Source organism: Brassica napus, chromosome C1 (genome assembly GCF_020379485.1).
Source record: "Brassica napus cultivar Da-Ae chromosome C1, Da-Ae, whole genome shotgun sequence".
Lineage (NCBI taxonomy): Eukaryota > Viridiplantae > Streptophyta > Magnoliopsida > Brassicales > Brassicaceae > Brassica > Brassica napus.
This window is the reverse complement of record NC_063444.1, coordinates 43,496,919-43,521,852: the sequence shown is the minus strand read 5'-3', so window position 1 is coordinate 43,521,852 and position 24,934 is coordinate 43,496,919. Positions and strand designations below refer to the sequence as shown.

Genomic DNA, 24,934 nt, shown 5'->3' with positions numbered 1-24,934 from the left:
CCCGTCAAAGCTGAAGTGGCTTCCGCGTTATTTATGTGCGATGTCAATACTTCCGTGCACAGTATGAAGAGGAAAGGCGATAAGGGATCACCTTGTCTTAAGCCTCTCGAGGGCTTGATATTTCCTTTCGCTTCACCATTGATCAAAACCTGATAGGAGACCGAGGAGATACATTTCATGATCCTGTTCACCCACTGCTTCTCGAACCCCAACTTGAGAAGCAAGGCTTCCATAAAACTCCATTCAACTCTGTCATAAGCTTTGCTCATATCCGTTTTGATCGCCACAAATTTCCCTTTACAGCTAGGGTTTGTTCTGAGTGCGTGAAACATCTCCTGTGCAATCAGGATATTATCTGTAATCAGTCTCTTTGCCACAAAGGGTGATTGTGTCTCGGAAATCATTTCCGGAAGGATACGTTTCAACCGCGAAGACAATATTTTAGATATGATCTTGTACCCCACATTGCATAAGCTTATTGGTCGGAACTCAGTCATGGACGTAGGTCTGTCTTAGGTATAAGGCAGAGGTTTGTTTGGTTTAGACATTCTTCCAGCTCGCCAGTCTCAAAGAAATTCCTAACCATGCTGCACACGTCAGCCCCAATCTTGTTCCAGAAGCGTTGGTAGAACAGGCTGGTCATCCCATCTGGTCCAGGCGCTTTCTCTGGATTTATCGCAAAAGTAGCTTCCCTAATCTCCTCATCTCGAGGGATTTTCAAGCGTTGTTAGTTCATCTCATTTGTGACCGACGCGGTAACATACCGGAGTGATTCTCCAATGGCTGGAATCCCGAGACTGGCTCCCTGTACCACCACGACTACGACGCTGTCGAGGCCGGGTCTGATCATCATGAGACCTGTAAATTAAAAAAATATATGTAATAAATAGAGAAATATATAAATTAATTTTGTTTTTAAAAAAAATCCCAAATAATATAGTGACAAAAAAGATTTATATATATTAAAAATATTTAATAAATATATAAAAATAGTTCTAATAAACAAAAAATAGTTTTAATAAATAAAAATAGTTTAATAATTAAAAAAAATAGTTTTAATAATATATATATATTAAAAATATTTTTAAATCCCAAATAATAGTTTTTAATCACAAAAAAAGTTTTATAGATATTTAAAATGTTTTGTAAAATCCAAAAAAATTGAATTTGTATACCAAAATTTTTTTGTAAAATCCAAAAAAATCAAATTTGTATAGAAAAATCGATTTGTAAAATACAAAAATCGATTTTATATGCAAAAATCGATTTTATAAATACAAAAAAATAAAAAAATATAAAAAAATTCTACATCAATTCACCAAAACAAATTATTCAACCAAATCATAATTCTAAACCTATTATACAACCAAATCACAATCCTAACCAATCACCCTAACAAAAATCTATCAAAACTACACAAAAACCTAACAAATAGAACCTAAGAGAGTGGGATAGGGTCCTTACATGATTTGTGTAAGAGAAGGGGGAGATCGCCGGAGATATCGTCGGATTTCAGGGGGAAATCGCCGGAAAGGAGAGAGGAGTCGCGCAGAGGAAGAAGAGAGAAATGGGGAAGAAGAAGCGGCTCGTGGTTATAAAACCTAGGGTCCGACGGATAATATCCGTCGGAATTCCGTCAGAATTCTAATTTCAATTTTCGCGAAATATTTGCCCGGTAAAATGAAAATATTCCGAGGAAATTCCGACGGATAGTAAAATATCCGTCGGAATTTCCTCGGAATATTCCGAGGAAATACCGAGGAACTAGTGTTTGGGGTTTCAAAACATCAATTTTTTTTGCTGTATTTCATTTCTTATACAATTGTAATGCATACCATTGAGGATTCTTTGTATAGATGAGCATAAACCATGAAATAACAAATTTCAAAACTAATTGAAAGTATTCCCTTTACCGTTCATTAAAAGGTATAAGTGTTTCTCTTATGTTGTGGGATTTCGTTCATACAATCGGAAAAGTGTTAATTATACGGTAAGGAACAAATATTTGACTTCATAATGAACGTTAGACACTTAATAAGGGTTATATAGGTGTTATTCAAACCGCAAAACGTTGTTTTCGGTTTAAAAACCATATTTCCTCGGAATTTCCTCGGATTATTCCGAGGGAACTCCGAGGAAACCCTCTTCTTACTCGGAATTTCCTCGGAATATTCCGAGGAAATTCCGAGGAACTAGTGTTTGGGGTTTCAATACGTCAATTTTTTTAATAAACGGATCGATCGATGTATATATATCCAAAAACGCATCGATCGATCACTAAGATGGACCGGACCGTAAGAATGTGATCGATCGATGAGATTATCCCATCGATCGATCGAGAATCTCAAGTGTTCCTCGGAATGTCCTCGGAAAATTTTGTAAGTTTTTTTATAAACGGATCGATCGATGGATATATGTCCAAAAACACATCGATCGATCACTAAGATGCACCGGACCGTAAGAATGTGATCGATCGATTAAATTATCCCGTCGATCGATCGAGAATCTCAAGTGTTCCTCGGAATGTCCTCGGAAAATCTTGTAAGTTTTTTTATTAACGGATCGATCGATGGATATATGTCCAAAAACGCATCGATCGATCACTAAGATGCACCGGACCGTAAGAATGTGATCGATCGATGAGATTATCCCATCGATCGATCGAGAATCTCAAATGTTCCTCGGAATGTCCTCGGAAAATCTTGTAAGTTATTTTATAAACGGATCGATCGATGGATATATGTCCAAAAACGGATCGATCGATCACTAAGATGAACCAAAGCGTAAGAATGTGATCGATCGATCCGTATTTGTTCAAAAACGCATCGATCGATGCGTGTGCGGGAAACAGAATTATAAGGCAAAACCCGACCTTTTTTGGATCTAAACCTCAGAACTCTCATCCCCTCCGATTTCCCCTATAATTCGCCCCCCCCTTTCTCTCTCTATAATCATCCGATTTGAACAATTTTGGGCTCTATTCCCCTTGATTTTTCGAGCTCTACCTGATTCCTACACTCATTTTCACCCTAAGACAGGTATACTCCGCGAATCTCCACATTTTGAAATCGTGTTCTTGAGCAATATTTGGGTTTTGTGAATTTCTTATTTCCTTGTTGATTCCTTGATCAAATATGCATGAAACAGATGTTTAAACATGGAATAGAACACAATTGTCTGTGATCAACGAGTTTAGAACACAATTGAGATGATTTAGGGATTGAGAATTTTTTTCAATTTCGTTTTTTTTTATCACAACTCGATTTCGCCTTTCATTTTCATGTTGCTTTGAGTTCTTAATTGATTATAACCATGTTGAGAGCAATGATTCTATTTTGTAGAGAATGAAGCACACGAAAACATCAGCAAAGAAGTACACACAAGAAGAGGGTTCGTCTCAGCGAGATACGCAAAGGCCAAAGAAGTGGGATAAGTCTGATACGACCCACTATAACAACATGAAGAAGGTAGCCGTTCCGGCTACACAACTAGCATGTCCTGAGACGATGACAATATTGGGAATCAAAGCAGACATTGAAGGGCTATTCCAGAACATGGGTCTAGGCCAACTATGCAACCTCAAGGAACCCACTTATCCGGAGTTGGTACGCCAGTTCATAGCATCCACATACGTCAGCCGTCCCGATGATAGTCATCAGGAAGGTTTTCTGGCATTCGTAGTGCAGAAAGTATACTATGAGGTATCTTTCACAGATCTCTGTGGACTATTTGCATTGAGTGCGGGGGAGAGGACATCTGGTCTTTATTGGACTTCAGAGATGTTGAACTTCTGGGAAACGATTGGCACAGGGGTTTATAGATCTTCTCAGGCAAAGGAGTCACTTATCCGGAGCCCAGTACTGAGATATGCGACACGCCTCATTGGCTCATTGCTATACGGGACAACCACAACCGCATCAGTCACGCAATGGGAGTTGTGCCTCCTGTACCAAGGTGTGAGGCATTTGCTACCGGTATTTGGAAACTCTACATTCCCACATGCTACTGCCTTCAACATGGGAACGGTGCTGGCCGCAAACTTAGCAGGATACAAGGGGAAAGTAACCAAATTCAAGAGCAATGCATGTGGATTTGGTGCAGTGATTACTCGGATCCTTAGACATGTGGGTGTAGACTGCCAGAACTAGCAGGTAGCACTGGACAGATCAAACAACATTGCTTGGAACTACCTGGATGTCATTTCTCTAGTAAGTAAGGAGTTCATAGCTGGTCCCCACTCGAGGATCGATCGGGATGGTCCTTACGTCTACGTATTCCAGGACCGAGCGAAGAAAACACTCTACTGCCACCTGCCTCAGATCGGCCTGACTGCTCTACTTTCAGAGGCTGCAGTTGAGTTCCTATCCCCTGCTACCGAACTAGTAGACAAGCCATCCTTCTTTACGCCAAAATATCAGACCAAAGGCAAGGCCGTGGTTGATGAAGAAGGAGAAGATGAGGCTGCACAAGCCATTCTAGATGATTCACAACCCCATCAGCTACTCCCATCAGACTCCAGCCAGTACAAGCTGCAAGAGCTTCCACCGAACGCCACTTCGCGCCAGCAACAACATTGGAGAGATCAGAGCATAAAGACAAATAACGACATGCTACACAAGATCTGGGCTGCCATTTCACGTATCAGGCCGTGTCGTTGCCAAAAGGATGATGTAGTTCATCGGGACAACTCTCCATCCAGCTCTGGTTCGGGTTCGAGTGGTACACACAGGGTAAGAAAGAGGTCCAAGAGACCCAACGATGCAGGAACATCTGGAGCAGGAGACGAGGAGTATGAGCTATCACCGGCCAGTATTGCCATTTGATTTCCGACCGCGCTATTTTATTTTCTTTTTTATTCTAACGTTTTATGGTTTTATTATCTGTTAATTTTGAACTTAGTTTTTTTTTTCTTAATTATGAGTTCGTATTTCTTTTACATGGTTGCTTCGTTTTATTTGGTTGTGTTTTGAGTAGTTTTTAATTCGTATTCAGCTTTGCCTTGCTAGATAAACCAAATAACTAATATCCGAGGAAAGAGGTTATATCAAGTGTTCCTCAGAATTTCCTCGGTATTTCTTAAAAAAAAAAAAAAAAATCAATGGTAGTCTGTTTCCGAGTCATCATCACCAGATGAATCTGAATTTGGATCTTGGTGAAACTCTCCAATCACTGGTTCATCCTCTACGTGAACGACGGCTTCCTCTCCAAAGTCGGTTAAATCGACTACAAGGCCAACTCCAGCTAAATCTTCTGATGCACTTAAGTTGCCGGATGTGCTTGGTTGTAGTGGGTCTTCCAGCTCAGAACTTCCCTGAACTCGGCCTCTCGGGTTGAGTCTTGTAACAGTAACCCATGGATCATCTCTGTTCCTCACCCGGGGGTACTTGATATAACAAACCTGTAACATTTAAAAAAATTATAAATTAATACACATGATGATGAATCATTCTGAATAATTAACATTTAAATACCTGATCGGCCTGAGAAGCAAGAATGAAAGGATCATAATATTGCAGCTTTCGCCTCGAATTTACTGATGTAACACCAAATGCATCTGTTCTCACACCTCGATCTGGAGTGTTGTCGTGCCAATCACAATAGAAAACAGTACAGCGCAATCCAACCATGCCCAAATACTTGATTTCCAAAATCTCATGTATGTGTCCGTAGTATACATCATCTCCTGATGCAGAACAAACGCCAGCATCATAAGTCGTACTCAAACGTCTCCTCTTCTGAGTTGTGAATGCATATCCTCGAGTACAAAATCTCGGATATGACGTAACAACAAAGTTTGGTCCAACGACCATCTCACGTATCCAATCGTCAAATGTTTCACCTCTGGCCAAACCAGCAGACACCTATTAATAGCACATATATATCTGTTATATCAATAAATGTGAATTAGTATAAATATGTGATAAAATATATTTTAATTTGTTTAAAGCACTCACATAAGTAAACATCCATCCAGTAAATTCTCTCTGCTTCATTTCTTCTAGTTCGTCCTCTGTGGCGTATCTATACTTGAACCGCTTTTCTGCCATGAAAATCCTGTATATGATGACAATAATGTAATTAATTAAGATTTAAATTTCAACTTGTTAAAATAAAAATTTGTAAGCTCATTTATTTACCTCTCATATTGAAGAACGTCTTCGCAGTTGGTGAGCAAATATGTTTGCAAATGACTGCGCTCCTGCTCAGTAAGTCGACGGTCCTTTGGTTTTCCGCTAAGTCGTCCAACGTCTGTGAAAATGTCTGGAACCGTAACATGATATGTTGCCCGTTCGCCTCTATCATCATGCCGAGCAGGTCTTCTGTTTTTGGTCTGAACTTCTGCTGGAAAGTAGTACTCGGCAAAGTTTGAAGTTTCTTCATTGATCATCTGTGCGACTATAGAACCTTCCACCCTACTTAAATTTTTCACCATCTTTTTCAAATGGAACATATACCGCTCATACAGATACATCCATCTATACTGCACAGGACCACCAAGTTCCAATTCTCTTGCCAGGTGAATAATAAGATGCTCCATAACATCAAAAAATGAGGGAGGAAATATCTTCTCAAGGTTGCACTGAATCACGGCTATGTTAGTCTTCAAATTTTCAATACCTTCAAGAGTCACTGATCTCGTGCATAAATCGCGGAAGAAACCACTTATCCCTGCAATTGCTTCATGAACATTTCGTGGTAATAGTTCCTTGAAGGCGAACGGAAGGAGGCGCTGCATCATTACATGGCAATCGTGGCTTTTCAAGCCAGTAAACCTTCCTTCCTTTCTGTCGATACAGTTACGCAAATTTGATGCGTAACCGTCTGGAAATTCCACATCGTTTGAAATCCAATCAAGAACGCATCTTTTCCCTCTGCATCAAGTCGGTATATGGGAAAAGGAGCCCTACCATTCTCATAAACATGAAGTTCTGAACGAGCACATATATCGACTAAATCCAGTCTTAACTTCAAATTATCCTTTGTTTTACCTTGAACATTAAGGATCGTGTTCATGAGATTGTCAAAAAAGTTCTTCTCAATATGCATGACATCTAAATTATGCCTTAGCAGATGATCCTCCCAGTATGGCAGATCCCAGAAAATACTTTTTTTGTGCCAGTTATGTAGTTCTCCAACAGCATCTACCGGAAAACGCTCATGTCCACCGACGTCTGGCGTCCTTTCTGCACCAAAATCTCTTAGTTGTATCTTTAAATCTTTCCCACAAATTTCCGGAGGTGGACTGTCAAACACCCTCTTGTTCTTCGTAAACAAATTCCTACTCCTACGATATGGATGATCAGGTGGTAGGAATCTCCTGTGACGGTCAAACCAACACGTTTTCCTTCCGTGTTTTAGTTGGAAAGCATCAGTGTTATCTTGACAATATGGACATGATAGCCTTCCATGCGTTGTCCATCCAGACAACATACCATATGCTGGAAAATCACTTATTGTCCACATTAGTACTGCCCGCATTTGAAAGTTTTCTTTACACGAAACATCGTATGTTTCAGCACCTTGGACCCATAGTTGTTGCAACTCATATATTAGTGGCTGAAGAAACACATCAAGTGATCTCTTAGGATGCTCTGGTCCGGGAACGAGAATCGGGAGAAACAAAAACTCTCGTCGCAAGCACAAGTTTGGGGGTAGGTTGTATGGTGTAAGGATGACGGGCCATAGAGAATACTGTCTTCCACTCTTGCCAAACGGACTGAAACCATCAGTACATAATCCAAGGTAGACATTTCTTCTCTCATACGCAAAGTCGGGATACTTTGATTGGAAATGCTTCCACGCTTTTGCATCTGAAGGATGTCTGATCTCACCATCTGTTGAGTGCTCCGCATGCCATCTCATTGGTTGCGCTGTGCGTTCAGACAGATACAACCTCTGCAACCTTTCCGTCAAAGGTAAATACCACATCCTTTTATATGGCACTGGAACTCTTCCACTCGTATCTTTATAACGAGGCTTTCCACAAAATTTGCATGTAACCCGCTGTTCATCCGCCCTCCAATAAATCATGCAGTTGTCGCTGCATACATCTATTACCTGATACGATAAACCAAGACCAGCTACGAGTTTATGAACCTCGTAGTATGAACCAGGAGCTACATTATCCTCGGGTAGAATACCTTTTACAAAATCAGCAATCGCATCCACACAGTCTTCAGCCAAATTATAATCTGTTTTAATGCCCATCAATCTTGTAGCAGATGATAAAGATGAATGACCATCTCTGCAACCTTCGTACAATGGTTGCTTTCCAGCATCCAACATATCATAAAATCTCCTAGCTTCTGCATTGGGTAAATCTTCCCCTCTAAAATGATCATTTACCATCTGCTCAGTACCTACACCATATTCTACATCTGTTCTAATTGGTTCTTCTAATCTAACCGCTGGCTGAGGTTCGCTAGTACTACCATGTTCATAATCAGTTTCCCCATGATGATACCAAATTTTGTAACTTCGTGTAAACCCACTCAAATATAGATGAGTCCAAACATCCCACTCTTTAATAACCTTTCTATTTTTACAATTAGAACAAGGACATCTTAACATACCTGTTTTTTCTTCCGGTTGTCGATGAACTAACCCCATGAATTCGGTTATACCTCGTTGGTATTCTTCCGTAAGCAATCTCGTGTTCGGATCCAAATGAGGTCGATCGATCCAAGAACGAAAATAATTTGAAGAAGACATATTTTTTATGAATCAAATTCGTGTGTAAATAGAGTAAGAGGGAGGATGAAGATATGGAGTGAATGAAGAGGAAGAGGAGTGCTTGTATTTATAGTTTAAATCATGCCGACAGACTGAGGAAATTCCGACGGAAAAGGCTAGTTCGTCGGAATTTCCTCGGAATTTTGTAAAATCCCCCAACGGCTATAATATTTCCTCGGAATTCATCGGTTTTTTCCGAGGAACCCATTTTCCCTCGGAATTTCCTCGGAATTTCCTCGGAATATTCCGACGGATAGATATTTCCTCGGAATTCCGTCGGTATATTCCGAGGAAATTCCGTTGGGATATTCCGAGGATTTCATTTTCCGTCAGAATGTCTGTCAGAATACCGCTGTTTTCTTGTAGTGTTCTGAGTTCGAGGACGGGGAGTCGGGTCGGGTTTTGCCCGGTTGTAAACACGCATTTCATGTTGAATGTATTGATATGTGGTTTCATTCTCATTCAACTTGTCCTCTCTGCCGTTCTCTTGTTGAGCCTCCCGCAACGACGGTGGAGGAGCAAGTCACGGTCATCACGATTTCTCCTGAACAAGTTTCTGCTACTGAACACGTATCGGTATCGAGCTCGGGTTTTGGATTTTCTGCAATTCCGTTGGATGATTTAAGGAGAGAACCAGCGGCGATTTAGACCCCTAGGAGGAGTTTCAGCGAGTTCGAAGACCATTTGACACATGACTTACCAGCGAATCACTCGTTTGTCGGATGTTATCTTTTACTCGGATGGTGAGCAGAAATTGAAGAAGCGCCCCGTCTTCTTTTGCTGGAGCACCGTCTCAATTGCCGTCGTCAAGCTGCCGGGCAGTGATGACCGAGTCGGATATTGAGCGGGGAGGAGAAGAGATTAAGTGATTTCCGCCACGTGGATGTTCCTTAGTGGTGTTTATCATTGATTTTAGCAGCAAGTGTATAACAATGAATTAGAGCATTTTTATTGATAAGAAATTTAAATAACGTACAGAAAAAATTTAAATAACATACAGAAACTTTATTAACAATTCAGTATTAACATTTTATATAATTTATTTATATAATTAAATTTAATAGATAAAAGGATAGAACTAGATTTGAACAAAAAAAAAAAGGATAGAACTAGATAAATGGGATATGAATTTTTTTCCTACTGTTTCAATATAATTAAGTTTAAAATTTTTAAAAGGAGTGAACCATTTACAAAATAGACAATTGGGATAACAATTTTTTTTCTATTGTTTCAATATAATTTATTTATACAATTAATTTTTTTTTAAGGATTGAACTATTTACAAAATAGACAAACGAGGTAATGGTTTTGTTTCTGATGTTTCAATATAACGTATTTTTATTTATCTCTTTTTTTTTCCTCATCTGTACAGAAACTTTCTGTAATTCAATTTCAATGGTCATAAAATCGTGATAGAAACTTTACATAAGTTTATTTGTTACCAATTGAACGTCTTTGTCTCTTTGAGATCCCACTTAACTTATTTTTCTCGGTTTATACTTTACAGAATGTAATATAATCATCTTCAATTAATTGTAAATGAAAATATTAATCCATAGGACAATCAAAGATGTTTACTACTCTATCACGCACTGTTTAGCTACATATATATCATTTGTTGATTTTCCGATTTTCAAATCATTTTTCAAATCATTTTTCGGATTTGATTCTTGCAGTTTCTATTAATAGAGTAAACAAAATTTGTGCAAAAAAAGAGAGAGAGAGAGCAAAATAGAATAATTAGTATCAATTTTACAGATATTCGATAGTATGATCAGATCAATCTATTATCGATGAAAACATGTAATAATGTACATAATTAACTGTTTTATAAATTTGTATTGATTAATATCAGTTATATACATAATTTGTTAAAGTTTCTTCACATACATGGTGTTGGGTACATTTGACACACTCAGAATGAGATTCATAGTGCTCAAAACGACTTTCAAGTATTGACTCCAACTTTTTACTTCCTTAATATCAAGTATAATATATTTGGTTTTGTCCATTCACAGGGGTCTCGTTTGTATAGAAATATGACTCTTTTGGTTTCCAGTTTATCTGTGTAACTTTGTGTGAGTGGACAAAGTCATATGAACCACAACGTAATCGATTATTAACGTAAGTTCTGTAATGATAGTCTGTATAATTAGTCTTTTCTAAGAATCATAAACGTTCTCGACTCTTAAGCGGGAAAATTGCCTATTCCCCTATGAACTAATTGTTTCCGGCTTTTTCACACACGAATTTTTAAACTATGCAAAAAATCACATGAACAACACGAAAATGGTTTATTCCCCTATGAACTAGTTTTTTCTGGCTTTTTCACACACGAACTTTTAAATCATGCCAAAAAACACATGAACAACTCTATTTTAGAATTACGTACACAAACTATCTATTTTAAACTAATTCCCCTAAAACTGTAATGGTGTAATTTAAAAGTTAACTTGGTTTATGACATGTGAAAAACCGGTTTAATTTGGGTTGATAAAAAATATTATGTCGTTCTATTCTTTTTTTTTTTGTCAATTGCTCTTTTTTCAGAAATCTTTTTACTCTTCATTATCAGTTTGGGATACTGCGCCGATTTTATAGTTTTTTTGTGGCAATACATGGAGATTGTAAGCTAGTAGTTGTTGTTTTTCTTTCTTTATGCATTATGTAAAACATTTTATTCTTCTGCGGAATAATAAATTTTATCTCCAATTGATGATAAAGAGTAAAACTATTTTCGAAAAAGACGAACAATTGACAAAAAAAAGAGAAAAAAGATAAAACTACATAGTATTTATCAATCCAAATTAAACCGGCTCTCCACCTGTCACAAACCTAGTTAACATTTAAATAACACCATTTACGGTTTTAAGGGAATTAGTTTAAAAATCGATAGTTTGTGTATGTTATTCAAAAAATAGAGTTGTTCATGTGCTTTTTAGCATGGTTTAAAAGTTCTTGTGTGAAAAACCAGGAAAATAGTTTATAGGGGAATAAACCATTTTTTCGTTGTTCATGTGGTTTTTGGCATGATTTAAAAATTCGTGTGTGAAAAAGCCAGAAACAATTAGTTCACAGAAAAATAGGCCATTTTCCCACTCTTACGCATTAATAAATTTTTAGTCAAACCAATGGAACAAGAGAACTTCCACGTCCTAGTTTCTTTATAATGTGGCTTTAAAAATGTTAAGAAATCTATAATTTAGTCATACAAAGGAAACTATATATTTATTTATTTTTAAAGAAAAGGTATATTTTTGGTGAAGATAAGAATACAGTTATTTGGTCAAACAAAAGGTGATTTTTTATTTGGAATTTTGGCAAATGGGAGTATTTTTGTAGCATTTTCCCTTGAATTTGAGTATATCTTAAATTAATATTGAGGGAACAAAAGGAAGAAAAAATTTAAAAAGGAAAGGGCAAAAGGTCAAGGAGAAAATTCTCATGAGTCATGGAACCTCTCTTTCTCTCACGATAGTCTCTAAAAACCATTTCACCGGTTCACTCTCTCTTTCTCTGAATCTCTCATTCGCCATCAGAATCATGCACTGCAACGAGAATGACCCGTTGGTGACAGTCTTCCTTTCATTCATCTTCTTGTTCTTCATGTGTTTAACCATCTACTATCTCTACGTTCACTGGTGTCTCCCCCGCTCTAGGAGTCATCACATCCGCAGCAGTAACCACCGCCCTACAATGGTTTTCTTCGCCGCCACCGATCCTTCTCATACCGCGTCACGCGGTCTAGATCCCGCCGTCGTGAAATCTCTCCCTGTTTTCACTTTCTCTGGCGCAACTCAAAAGGATCCGATTGATTGCGCCGTTTGTCTTTCAGAGTTCGAGGACGGCGAGCCGGGTCGGGTTTTGCCCGGTTGTAAACACGCGTTTCATGTGGAATGTATTGATATGTGGTTTCACTCTCACTCAACCTGTCCTCTCTGCCGTTCTCTCGTTGAGCCTCACGCAACGACGGTGGAGGAGGAGCAAGTCACGATCATGATCGCGATTTCTCCTGAACAGGTTTCTGCTACCGAACCGGTATCGAGCTCGGGATCTGGATCTTCTGCGGAGACTGAGACCCCTAGGAGGATTTTCAGCGAGTTCGAAGACGGTTTGACACGGAATTCGCCGGTGAATCACTCGCCGATGAGTCGGATGTTATCTTTTACTCGGATGGTGAGCAGAAATCGAAGAAGCGCACCGTCGTCTTTTTCCGGAGCTCCGTCTCAATCGCCGTCGTCAAGCTGCCAGGTAGTGATGAACGAATCAGATATTGAGCGGGGAGGAGAAGAGATTAAAAGTGATTTCCGCCACGTGGGTGTTCCTTAGTGGTATTGATTATTGATGTTAACATCAAGTATAACATGATTTAGAGCTTTTTTTATTGCTAAGAAATCTAATTTAATATATTTTCAGTTCAGTATTAAACGTTCGGGGCATCCATCCATTCTGAGTTTCAGAAAAAGTCATTGATAGCATAATGTTTGGGCTTCCATTCTGATTCTGAGTACATGTTATTTTTTTTTTTAGTCTGGATTTTTTTGATTCAGTTTTCCAATCGGGTTTAGTTAATAGTATTTTGTATTTCAGGTAGATTTTATAAATTTTTAATACTTATTTGAAACAAGTGGTAGTAATTTTTTTGGGGCTAAACATGTATCCATGTTGGTTCAAAGTTTGAATTCCTACCAAAAACTAAATTATTATTACTTATCTGGTATGAATTTGGATTTTGACCCAAGTGATTAAACGGTGGACAGCAACAAACGACTGTCTATTCTCTAGTATTTATCAGAAGATATTTTAAATTTTGATATAGCAGTTCGGTATGTTTTCGGACTAGTCTACTTTAACATTAAATACGTTTTTAAAACCAACCAGATCATCAAATATATATATATAGTACGTTAAAAAAAATACTCTTTTTTGAACCGAATTCATTGTAGACACTTGTTAATAATATATGGAGTGTATGTATTTTGTGGTCGAGTATTTAGAATATTTAATTAAGTTTGACATAAAAACATATACAAAGAAAATGACCCAAAGAGTTAAAAAGGTAAAAGACGATTATATCTTTACTTAATAGATATATAAATATAAAAATATAAAAAATACAAATAAAATTCTTTTTTCTTTTCGAAAAATCAAACTTTTCATTTTTATTTTAAATTGTTTTAAAAAAAATCCTAAACTACACACCTAAAACATTTCCCAAAGTGTATATAACAGTTTGGTCATCCTTTGTGTGCTATATTTATAATAAAAAAAATTGTGCTAATCTTAAAGAATTTCTGTTTAGATTTTGAAACTCATATTTAAGGTTTCGAATGGTGACGAACCGCTCCGCATCGCACCGCCGTAGATGGTAACAAAAATCTCTACATATATATATATCTATATGTTTTTGTTACTATTACAACCGCACCGCAGTTATCCCGCACATCAACATTCAGAGCCTAAATCTAATTCAGATCAGGTATATATATATTTATGACAAGCGGACGATTAAGTTGAAACTGAAACAATTTTGAGTTGCGAGTTGAAATGGATCGAACAAAGAGATCTAAGTATATAGGAGATATCTACGAACCTAATGACAATCGAATTCCTTAAAAAGTAATTCAAAAGCAGCTTCTCTAAAAGTGGAATTTTCATTGTTATTACAACATACGCTGCTACTACTACTTCAGACAATGACTTCATCATAAATTACATAACAGACAGTTACAAGAGTTTCGTAACTGTCTGATAGAAATCCCACACACCTAACTACATTCTAATCTGTTCACTCACTATCACTGGCCTTTCTTAGCTTCCCACAGTGCTTTTAACTGAAGAAACTTCACTTCCCTCGCCTACTACTACCACCTCATCAGATCGACCTTTTCCTCTCTTCTTTCCCTTCGGTGCGCATCTTGCCCCCACACTGTTGATCTTCAACGGAACTTTCCTCCTCTGGCTTGACACAGAAGACGTTGTGTTTGCCTTCTTCGGTGGTGGTGACTCGTGAGTTTTCCCTTTGGCTATTGGGGACTGAGCTCGTTTCCGTGGTAAATCCATTCCTCTTTTCTCAGTCTTTCTGGTAAGCAACCGAACGCTGAAAGGATTATCCGCTGTGTAACACACAGGCTCCCCTACGGAGTTGTCAGGTTTCTCGAGATCAACCTCTCCATTGTTCACCTAAATAAAACATTTAAATATCAAATGATGGTTTCTTGCTTTTTTGGTGAACATACAGAAAAATGTGTTAACTTACTAACTGGAGAAGCGCAGAGAAAGCTCGAGCTACATCGTGCTTTTCTTGGTCTTTCATTAGATCAGTAAAGGCCTCGACGTGTCCACTCTCTTCAACAGTCAGCTTATTGAGAATCCTTTCACCGTATTCTCGAATGTCAAAAGGAGGGTGTAGCTCCTGATCATATAAACATATCAGAATCTCTCTGACTTCAACACATAAACTATAGGAGAAAGAGATTATTACTTGTTCTTCTAGATTTTGTTCGATTTTCTGTTTCCATGATGAAACCCGAGCAGCTAGATCTGTTTGCCTCTCAGTTTTAGCTATGTTTGCAAGAAGAGCATCCTACAAGAACATTTTCAGCTTTTTTTGTTTTCTCAGTCTAGTACAAAAACCAAAGTAGTTACCAGGTGTGAGCGGCAAAGATCTTCCAAGCTTTCTTGACAATGTGAGTCCTCTTCGTTTCCAAATCCATCGTAATTGGGGAAATCTGCAGCTCCACCATCATCATTCTGCATGGATCCAAATTAGAGAACTACTACTAGAATGTCATCAAACTAGTGAACTACTCACCATAACTGGACCATCTTCATCCATAAACGCAGGTTCATGATCATCACCAAAATCATGGAAGTCGCCATCATTAGCTTCATCATGGTTATCCTTGTGATTGCCGTTAGCATCAGTAGGTAGGTTTCCTCCATTAACTAGCAATGCTCGAAGCTGAAACCAAAACTATCAGTTTCTTTGTCTGCATTACATATTATATAATAATGTATAGAGAAAACACAGACCTTCTCGTAAGAGGGAATGTCTTGTGGTTGTCTGTGATCTTTACTAGCAGGACGGCGCTTCTCCCAAACTCCGGTGAGCTCCGTACTGATGGGACCGTTGGGTTTAGCAAGAGGAAACATAGAAGTGACATGGTCCTTGGTAAGGCTCCCTCCAAACTTTCTCAAACTTTTCACTGCTCAAGAAATATAAAAGTATAATAACATGAGGTGGAATATGATATAAGCTTCGGACATCAATCAAGAAAACAATAGGCCATGTCCCAACCTTTTTTGAAAGGCTTCACTTTCAACTTCCCTTGTTCATAAGGATTCAACGGCTTCCACGGATCATCTTCATCATCTTCATCATCTGTATCACACAAATCCATATTTCCTCCATGGTCATCATTATCCATGTCAAAACCATGATCATCATCTCCAAAGACAGGAGGAAGAGGATGAGAGCCTTGGTCACAGTTCTGAGCATCAGGACCTTTGGTGCTCTGATTCTTTCCCAAAGAAGATCTACGGGCACTTCCTCCAGAACGTCCTAGTGGTGAGTGAAAACTTTTACGACCTGAGCTGCCTCTGTGAGAACTGGTCTTTCCTTTACTGGCATTGGCATAGCTACCACCTAAGAATTCATTTACCGCTACAGCATCACATGGGTCTAATAGAATAAAGTCTCGGTAGAGATGTGTAGTTGCTAACTGCAAGACATAAAAGTTAAAAAAACGGAGTTCAAACTCTTTTTATTTTCAAATACTATAGAGGGATGGAAGAAGATGCTATATACCAGATAGGATTCCAATTCTCCTCCGTCGCCACTAGTATCCAAGCAGTCACCTTCAAGAACAACTAGATTTGCTGGAGGCTTGACAAACTGACTCGGATATGAATCTCCGCCAACTGAGTTGTCCAAGCTATTCTTTGCGTCAGCTACATTGTTAACACTCTCTAAGGTTAGAAATCAGCTCGCTTGAGATGTTAAAAAATCTCAGAAGTTAAACTACCTGGGATGTCATCCACATTCCAGAAGAGATCATTTTCTTCTTCATCAGCCTGACGAGAGGAGCTTGCCTCAGCCTCGTGTGATGTACCTTTGGACTCTTCTTGCTCTCTGTTTAAAAAAAAATAGCAAGAAGAATTGATCAAACAGAGAACACTCGTCTAACACTTTTTTTTTATTATGTGTAGCCGTTTGTGAGGTTATGATATATGTAACGTTTGTTTGATTTTAGATACTATCATTACTCAAAGAATTGCAAACGAGGGCTGAGAGAGAGGCAAATAAAACCACTTTATAAGAAAAAACAGCTTAGACAGAAAATGCACTTTATAGATTCACTTCATTAATGAGCACAAAGAGAGTATCTAACAAAAGCACTAATCTAATAAAAAAAAGGAGGAACCTTTGGTTGGATAGAAACTCCAAAGTACGTAAGACCAAGTTGTACAAGTACTCCACTTTCTTGCTGTACACCTGAACCGAACCCTGAAGCAGCAAAGCAGCTACAACAGACCCACCACAACAAACACATCAAAAATTCAATCTTTCGTTGACCCAGCAAAATCAAATTGGTAGGAATGGAGGAAGAACCTTCGGCGAAATTGACAGGCGAATCTTCTTCAGTTCCGGTGATTTCACCGGAGCAGATTTTGAGGAGGTACTCCTCTAGCTTCTCCGACAAATCAACTTCCCAATTCGCCACCAAATCTCTCTCCGGCTGTACCCTATGAATCCTCTCGACGCCGCCGTGGCTCGTCATTTTCGGTGGAGCCGATTTAAGAGGTTGGATAGTTCATAAACCCTAGAAACAGTGAATTGGGAACATTTGAGGAATTTTAAAAGAGAAACTTCCACATGAACCAGAGTCTTTCAGATGAAATTTTGATGGGAGGCGAAGGGACGTTAAGGATTCAACAACAAGAGAGTTCGAACTGAAGATAGAAAGGAACTGTGTGAGACGAGACTGAAGAGATTGGGAGATAACGAAATATTTTGACTTCTCTAGATTTTCCCGCTTTTCATTAAATTTTATTGGGCCTTATTTATTTGGGTTTTATCCGCGTAAGATAATATCTCTCTATCATAGGCTCGTATTTATAAAAATAAGTATATCACAGTCCCACTGTTTCCGAAAATAAGATTTTCTAAAGTGTTCACGATTATTAAAAATTCAATAAATATTTATAATTTAATTTTTTTTTACTTTATTATACACTTTCCAATAACTTTTCACCAATGAAATTTAATCAATTCAAATATTTTCATTTAATGTTTCTTAAAAGTATAAAAAGTACTTTAAACATATTGAAAATCTATTTTTTTGGAACAAGTAAAAAATCTAAAATATCTTACTTTCAAGAACGGAGGGAGTATGAGATATTGTCTTCCTCTCTTTAATTGTTTTCAATTTATGAGATACAAGTTTAAAAACCTGATGAGCATTCTTAACGGGACGAATGACCAAATATCTATTAAAGTAAATTGAATTTGTATCTTGAAAAATAAAACAAAAAAATTATAAAATCACTTTTTTGTGTGTAAAATAGACACTCTAATCCCATTCTATATAAATGGATTTAGATAATATAAAACTGAGTTTTTATATAATTTAAATGAGATTAGTGGTAGGAGAAAACAAAACTTGTTATTTTTGTATGGAACTTACTCAATTGTCTTTTACCCAAAAAAACTTAATCAATTGTGTCAATTTTCAAGATACATTGGTTAAAAAAAACAACCAACCACACCATATATCTTGTTCGTTTGGGATTAAAAAAAATGATAAGCCTGAGCAAAGAGTCACAATTAGCAACTAAGTATCGTCCAATGCCATGTATATGTTAGAAGCATACTTTCGAAATGACAAATATAAGACTGAATTGCCATGTTTAACAAAAGACAACACAGTAGTAAGTAGTTTTATTTATTACATTCAACCAGTTAAAACATTTGAAAATCGCAACACCCTTCTTGCTTCTTCATCTTCAGATGTGTTCCTTCAATACTTTAGAAGGAAACCCAAGTCAGTAAATACAAAATCATGCCATATGTACATTAGATGGAACTCAACAAGGAAAAGAAATGTCAACTTGCCTTGGATTGACTGTTAGATCTGAATTTATAAGGCCTAAAGCCACCGGGGCACTTTCTACTAACCATCTCTTGACATCTAAGCATGTCTTGAGTAAGCAGCAAGTCCAACTCCTGCAGTGGAAAAAATCAGTGTTAGAGATTACAAATATCAACTTTGAGATGAGATTAGATGATTTAAACACATACCTTTGATCGACCAAACGGCAAGTTATTACGGTTAGTACGATCCAGGGCGTGTTTACTAGCATACCTGTCCCACTCCTGCTTGACAAACATATATAAGACAAATGGCAAAATGACACAAGCCGCAGAGAGAGAGAGAGAGAGAGAGAGAGAGAGAGAGAGAGAGAGAGAGAGAGAGAGAGAGAGAGAGAGAGAGAGAGAGAGAGAGAGAGAGAGAGAGAGAGAGAGAGAGAGATGCTTACACGAAATTCATGTTCTACAGACTTGAGATGGGTGGTGAAATCTTCAAAGCTTGGGGCAGCAACAAAGCATACTGAGCAAGACCAGCGATAACCATTGCACTTGTTAACAAGGCTTGTTGTTGTTGTTGTCTCCAGTTTATATGAGAGTAAGGCATCCCAATCACACTGGTCAGTAAAGGTTAGTGGAAAGGGTGTGGCTAGGTCACGCTGAGTATATGCAAGAAGAATTCTGTATGCATCATGTAAATTTATGAGAATTAGCGAGAGTTTATAAGAATTATTTGAGAGATTTTGGTGAAGAACTAAGAGAAATATGTGAGGGAATCCAAGAGAGAGACAAGAATATTTGAGGAACATTTTTCCTTAGATTAATTTAGTGTATACAACAGTTACATAAATAGATTTAACAAGGAGAATAAGACAATGAGAATGAATAAACAAATGGAGATGAATAAACTAATGAAGATCAGATCTGAGGAAGTCACTTTCGGATAGTGACAACTCTTTTCTCTCTTCCTTCCTTAGCATATCATGTGACTTTGGCTTGTTTACACACTCCAACAGCTCTATCCAGTTGCCTCCACTTGTTTAAATTCGTCCAAGACTTCAGGCAAGATATTTAAATCAGTCTCACACCTTTCGTTGCTTTAGTTTTTCTGTCCATGATTTTCTGTCCATGATTTCATGTTCATGATTTCTTGTCCATGATTTCCTGTCCATGATCTCCTGTCCATGATCAATCAGGTTCTTCATGTCTTTACTCTTGCTCTTTATTCTCTTCATGTCAACACTCCCCCTCAAGCTTGACCATATGGACTTGGTCAAGCTTGGAAACAATGAATCATTCCCTCATTAAAACCTTTACTTGAAAAAACCCACTTGGGATAAAAACCAAGCAAAGGAAAAAGAGTAAAACACTTCATGGCAAGAGGATCAGTGACAAGAGAGGTCTATGAGTCCAAGCTTAGGATGAATGAACTCACAAACCTTACTGCTAGCTGCCTTGGTGAATATGTCAATTAGTTGATCTTCACTTCTTGTGTAGCATGTAAGAATCACTTGCTGTTCCACTGCATGTCTCACCTTGTGGCAGTCAACTTCTATGTGTTTTGTCCTCTCATGAAAGACTGAATTGGATGCAATGTGTATTGCTGCCTAGTCGTCACAATGCATAGTCATTGGTGTGTTGATCTCAATACCCAAGTCCCTTAGCTGTCCCTTGATCCATATAAGCTCACTTGTGAGCTTCCTCATTGATATGTACTCTGCCTCAGCACTTGAGCAAGACACCACCTTCTGCTTCTTGCTCTTACATGTGACCAGGTTTCCTCCAATGAAGGTGCAGTAGCCTGTAGTTGATCTCCTATCAACTCTGTCTCCAGCCCAATCAGCATCACAATATCCAACAACTTCAGTACTCTTGTTACATGCCATCCATACTCCTTGGTCAGGCGCCTCTCTTAGGTACCTTAAGATCCTCTCCACCATATTCCAATGATGAACCTTAGGAGCTCCCATGTGTTGACTCACTTGATTCACAGCAAAGCACACATCTGGTCTGGTGATGGTTAGAAAGATGAGCTTGCCCACCATTCTTCTATACTTCTTGATATCTCCAAATGGTGTAGACTCATACTCACCCTCTCTCAGCACCTTGTATCCTTCTTCTAATGGAGTCTTGGCATTTTTACTCCCAAGGTTTCCTGCCTCATTTAAAATATCAAGTGTGTACTTCCTTTGAGATAAGAATAACCCCTCTTTAGAGCGGCAGATCTCAATCCCAAGAAAGTACTTCAACTCTCCCAAATCTTTGATATCAAAGGCATTTTTAAGAAAGGTTTTAGTTGAGAGAATATCTTCCTTGTTGCTACCAGTGATGATAATGTCATCCACATAGACTAATATGACCACAATACCTTGCTTACTAGTTAATGTGAAGAGGGTGTGATCAGCTTCTGACTTTACAAAGCCTCTTCCATTGATGGTGGTGCTCAACTTATGGTACCAAGCCCTTGGAGATTGCTTCAAGCCATAAATTGCCTTCTTTAATCTGAGAACATTTCCTGGCTTCACCATGTTCTCAAGACCAGGAGGTGATCTCATGTAGACTTCATCCTTCAATTCTCCTTGAAGAAAGGCATTCTTCACATCCATCTGCCATAAATCCCACTCAAGGTTGACAACAAGAGACAAGAGAATCCTTATAGTGTGAAGCTTGGCCACTGGTGCAAAAGTGTCTAGATAATCTTCACCATATACTTGAGTATATCCCCTTGCAACCAGTCTTGTCTTCTTTCTTTTTGGTTTTCCATTGGCTCCATACTTGATAGTGTAGAGAAGCCGGCTTGTCACTGCCTTCTTTCCTTTTGGAAGTTCAGTCTCAAACCATGTATCATTCTTGATCATGGTTCCCATCTCATCTCCAACAGATTCTCTCCACTCCTTGTGTTGCATAGCTTCTTCATATGTTCTTGGAATGTATTCCTGATCCAATTCACCGATGAAGATTTGATGCTCTTCTGGATATTGAGCAAGGGAGCATACTGCACTTATTGGGTGAGCTACACCTTCAGCATTGAAGTAAACTCTTGTGTTGATCCAGTGTGAAGGTTTCCTGATCCTTGTACTCCTTCTCAAAGGTTGTATCTGCTCAGGTTCTGCTTCATTTCCTTCACTTGGCGCCTCTACTTGAGTCTCAGCATCTGATTCTGATGGCATCTCATCTTGATCATGGGCTACTGAGTTCTCTTCAGGTTGAGCTTGTGTAGACTATTCAACATTTCTACTGCCCCCCTCATGATCAGGATGAGTGTTCTCAACACTATCAGCTGCAGTAGATGGTACATTTTCAGGGACATGTTCCACCCTTGGTAGAGAAGGCATACTGATTCCCAAGCTCTCCATTACTCTCCTAAGGTTGTTTGTTCTATCTGAAGCTGATTGAGAAAGATCTTTGTGCTCATCCCAACTCTTTCCATCATAATAGCCTCTGGATTCTACAAACTTCACATCCCTTGATATCAAGACTCTCCTAGTCTCTGGAACAAAACATTTGTAGCCCTTTTGGTGAGGAGAATAGCTAATAAACACTGCCCTGGTGCTTCTATACGCCAGCTTATCTCTTTGTTCTCCTGGAATCAAGACAAAACACAAGCACCCAAACACACGTATATGCTCTATGGATGGTTTAGTTTTGTTCAGTACCTGATATGGAGATTGATCTTGAAGGATCCTGGTAGGTATCCTATTGATCAAGTAGCAGGCAGTAAGGACAGCATCTCCCCAATAGCTTTTGGGCATGCTTGTATGGAACATCATGCTCCTTGCAACCTCCATGAGATGTCTATTTTTCCTCTCAGCTACTCCATTTTGTTGTGTGGTGTATGGACAGCTAGTTTGATGAATCATCTCATATTTGGCCAAGTGTTGTTTAAAAGCATTGCTTGTGTATTCTCCTCCATTATCTGATCTCAAAATTTTTATCTTGGCATTGAAATGGTTAGATACATAATTTTGAAAATTTATGAAAGCTTCTAAGACTCTATCTTTAAATTGCATCAGTGTGATCCAAGTATATTTTGATTTTTCATCTCTAAAAGTCACAAAATACTTATGATGCTCTCTAGATAAACATGGGGCAGTCCATACATCAGAGTGAATGAGGTCAAAGCAATTTTCATAAATAGTACTTGATCTAGAGAAAACAGATTTGCAATGTTTTCCTAAGATACAAGCCTCACAATCACTCTTAAAGGAAATACTAGGCAACATGATGTTTAAAGCTCTAGAATGGGGATGTCCTAATCTAGCATGCCACAATACATCTTTAGGGAAATCAGAAATGGAATTTAAAGCATGGGATAAATCGGCAGCAAGCTTAGTATTTTCAAGCAAGTACAAGTCTCCCTTGGTGACACATTTGCCAAGCAACCTACTAGTTTCAATATCCTGAAAGTAGACATCATTAGGAGTGAAAGTAACACTGCAATTCAAGTCATTAGTAGCTCTTTTAACTGATAACAAGTTTGAGGTGAAGCTAGGCATATAGAAAGCTTTAGAATCTTTGTTAAACAACCAAAGATCACCTACTCCTTTAATTGGTACTCTTTCACCATTAGCTATTGTAACATTTCCTAAGGCGGGGACAATGTTTTTAATCAATTTTAAATCACTGATCATGTGGTGACTAGCTCCTGAATCTATAACTAAAGGTTTTGCCACATTACATTTAGTTATCGCATTCAAGGAAGTTCCACAAGCAGTAGCATGTAAAGAGGTACCAAGTAAGTTACCAGAGTTATCCTTAAGGTGTTTGATGAGAGCCTCAATATCAGATCTCCTGATGGTCTCATCTTGAGTGTTCCTTAAGGCTGAGCCACTCCTGGAAGCTCCCCCTTTGTTCCCACAAGCTTCATTGGTCTGGCGCATGCTGCCTTGTATAGATGGCTCACCAATATCACCAGAGAAGTTTTCTTTTACATCATTGTAACCTGTCCTGAACTTCTGTGGCTTGAGATGGGGATGAAGTATCCAGCACTTGTCCTTTCCATGGCTTTTCTTCTTTCAATGATCACAAATCCACACCTTCTTGTCTTCAGCTTTGTAAGAGCTTTTGTTTGCTGCTCCATCAGCTTGGTTTGCAAGCACCAAATCTTTCTTTCCTCCTCCAAATAGACCAACTGAGCCTTGCTCCTTGTGAATCTCAGAGCATACCTCATCTAGAGAAGGTATCTCCTTATTCCTTAGGATGTGCTTGATGAGGTCACCATAGCTTGGATGGAGGGTAAGCAACAAAGCAAAGACCTTGTCTTGCTCTCTCCTTTGATTAAGCACATCAGGATCAATAGTTGCTGGCCTGAGCATATCAAGTTCAACCCACAAGGATCTGAACTTCCCAAAATGTTTATCAAAATCATTGTCCTCTTGACTAAGAGTATTGATAGCTCTCTTGACTTCAAAGACTCTACTGATGTTGGAATTGTTTCCATACACCTTCTGAAGTGTATCCCATAGCTCATTGGAAGTTTCACAATAGGAGTAACCTTCCTGAAGTGAGGGGTCAAGACTATGCTGAAGAATGGACAACACCAACCGGTCCTCTTGACATTTCTTCTTGGCGCCAACATCAGCAAGAACAACCTCTTTGCCATCCTCTCTTTGGATAGTCTTCTTTTGTGGTATGCCTTCTTCAACAATCTCCCAAAGCCCTCTGCCTCCAAGAGCTGTCTTAGCAAGCCTTGCCCAATGTAGATAGTTAGCTCCTTTAAGAGTAACTGGAATCACCACCATTTTTTGAGTTTTCTGCTGAATCCATCAAGAGTCACAAGAACAGAACTGGGAAAATTCAAGAACAGTTCAAGAACAGAGGAGAGAGACTGGTGTGAATGATAAGAGATTTTAAAGAGAAAAAGAAAAATAAAATCAAAGTAATTTGCGGAAGAGATTTAGGTTTCAAGAGCTTGTAGCTCTGATATCATGTAAATTTATGAGAATTAGTGAGAGTTTATGAGAATTTTTTGAGAGATTTTGGTGAAGAACTAAGAGAGATATGTGAGGGAATCCAAGAGAGAGAGACAAGAATATTTGAGGAACATTTTTCCTTAGATTAATTTAGTGTATACAATAGTTACATAAATAGATTTAGCAAGGAGAATAAGAC

General features: G+C 38.4%; 2 protein-coding genes and 1 pseudogene across 2 annotated transcripts; 2 read left to right on the top strand and 1 right to left on the bottom strand.

Annotated features, from left to right (window-relative positions):
* The first annotated feature begins 495 nt into the window (after positions 1-495).
* Positions 496-11,554, top strand: LOC106441798 (annotated as a pseudogene).
* Positions 11,555-11,791: 237 nt separating this feature from the next.
* On the top strand, positions 11,792-13,161 carry LOC106443476 (RING-H2 finger protein ATL2-like). Its single transcript, XM_013885037.3, has one exon. The coding sequence runs from the start codon at positions 12,178-12,180 to the stop codon at positions 13,060-13,062; it is 885 nt and encodes a 294-aa protein (XP_013740491.2). The 5' UTR covers positions 11,792-12,177; the 3' UTR covers positions 13,063-13,161.
* A 1,180-nt stretch (positions 13,162-14,341) lies between these two features.
* Positions 14,342-17,753, bottom strand: LOC106437804 (condensin-2 complex subunit H2). Its single transcript, XM_013878792.3, has 11 exons — positions 17,348-17,753; positions 17,160-17,259; positions 16,761-16,867; positions 16,544-16,686; positions 16,034-16,457; positions 15,769-15,941; positions 15,548-15,697; positions 15,382-15,486; positions 15,218-15,319; positions 14,993-15,148; positions 14,342-14,916 (listed from the first exon to the last, which is right to left on the bottom strand). The coding sequence occupies exons 1-11, from the start codon at positions 17,514-17,516 to the stop codon at positions 14,545-14,547; spliced, it is 2,001 nt and encodes a 666-aa protein (XP_013734246.1). The 5' UTR covers positions 17,517-17,753; the 3' UTR covers positions 14,342-14,544.
* Positions 17,754-24,934: the final 7,181 nt, after the last annotated feature.

Bases quoted from the DNA above. Each gene is read 5' to 3' on its own strand.
- LOC106443476 (XM_013885037.3), top strand. From the start codon at position 12,178: ATGAGTCATGGAACCTCTCTTTCTCTCACGATAGTCTCTAAAAACCAT.
- LOC106437804 (XM_013878792.3), bottom strand. From the start codon at position 17,516: ATGACGAGCCACGGCGGCGTCGAGAGGATTCATAGGGTACAGCCGGAG. The intron at 15,149-15,217 runs GTAATAATCTCT...TTATATGATCAG, and splicing joins AACAAAATCTAGAAGAACAA to GAGCTACACCCTCCTTTTGA. The intron at 14,917-14,992 runs GTAAGTTAACAC...TGTTTTATTTAG, and splicing joins TCTCTGCGCTTCTCCAGTTA to GTGAACAATGGAGAGGTTGA.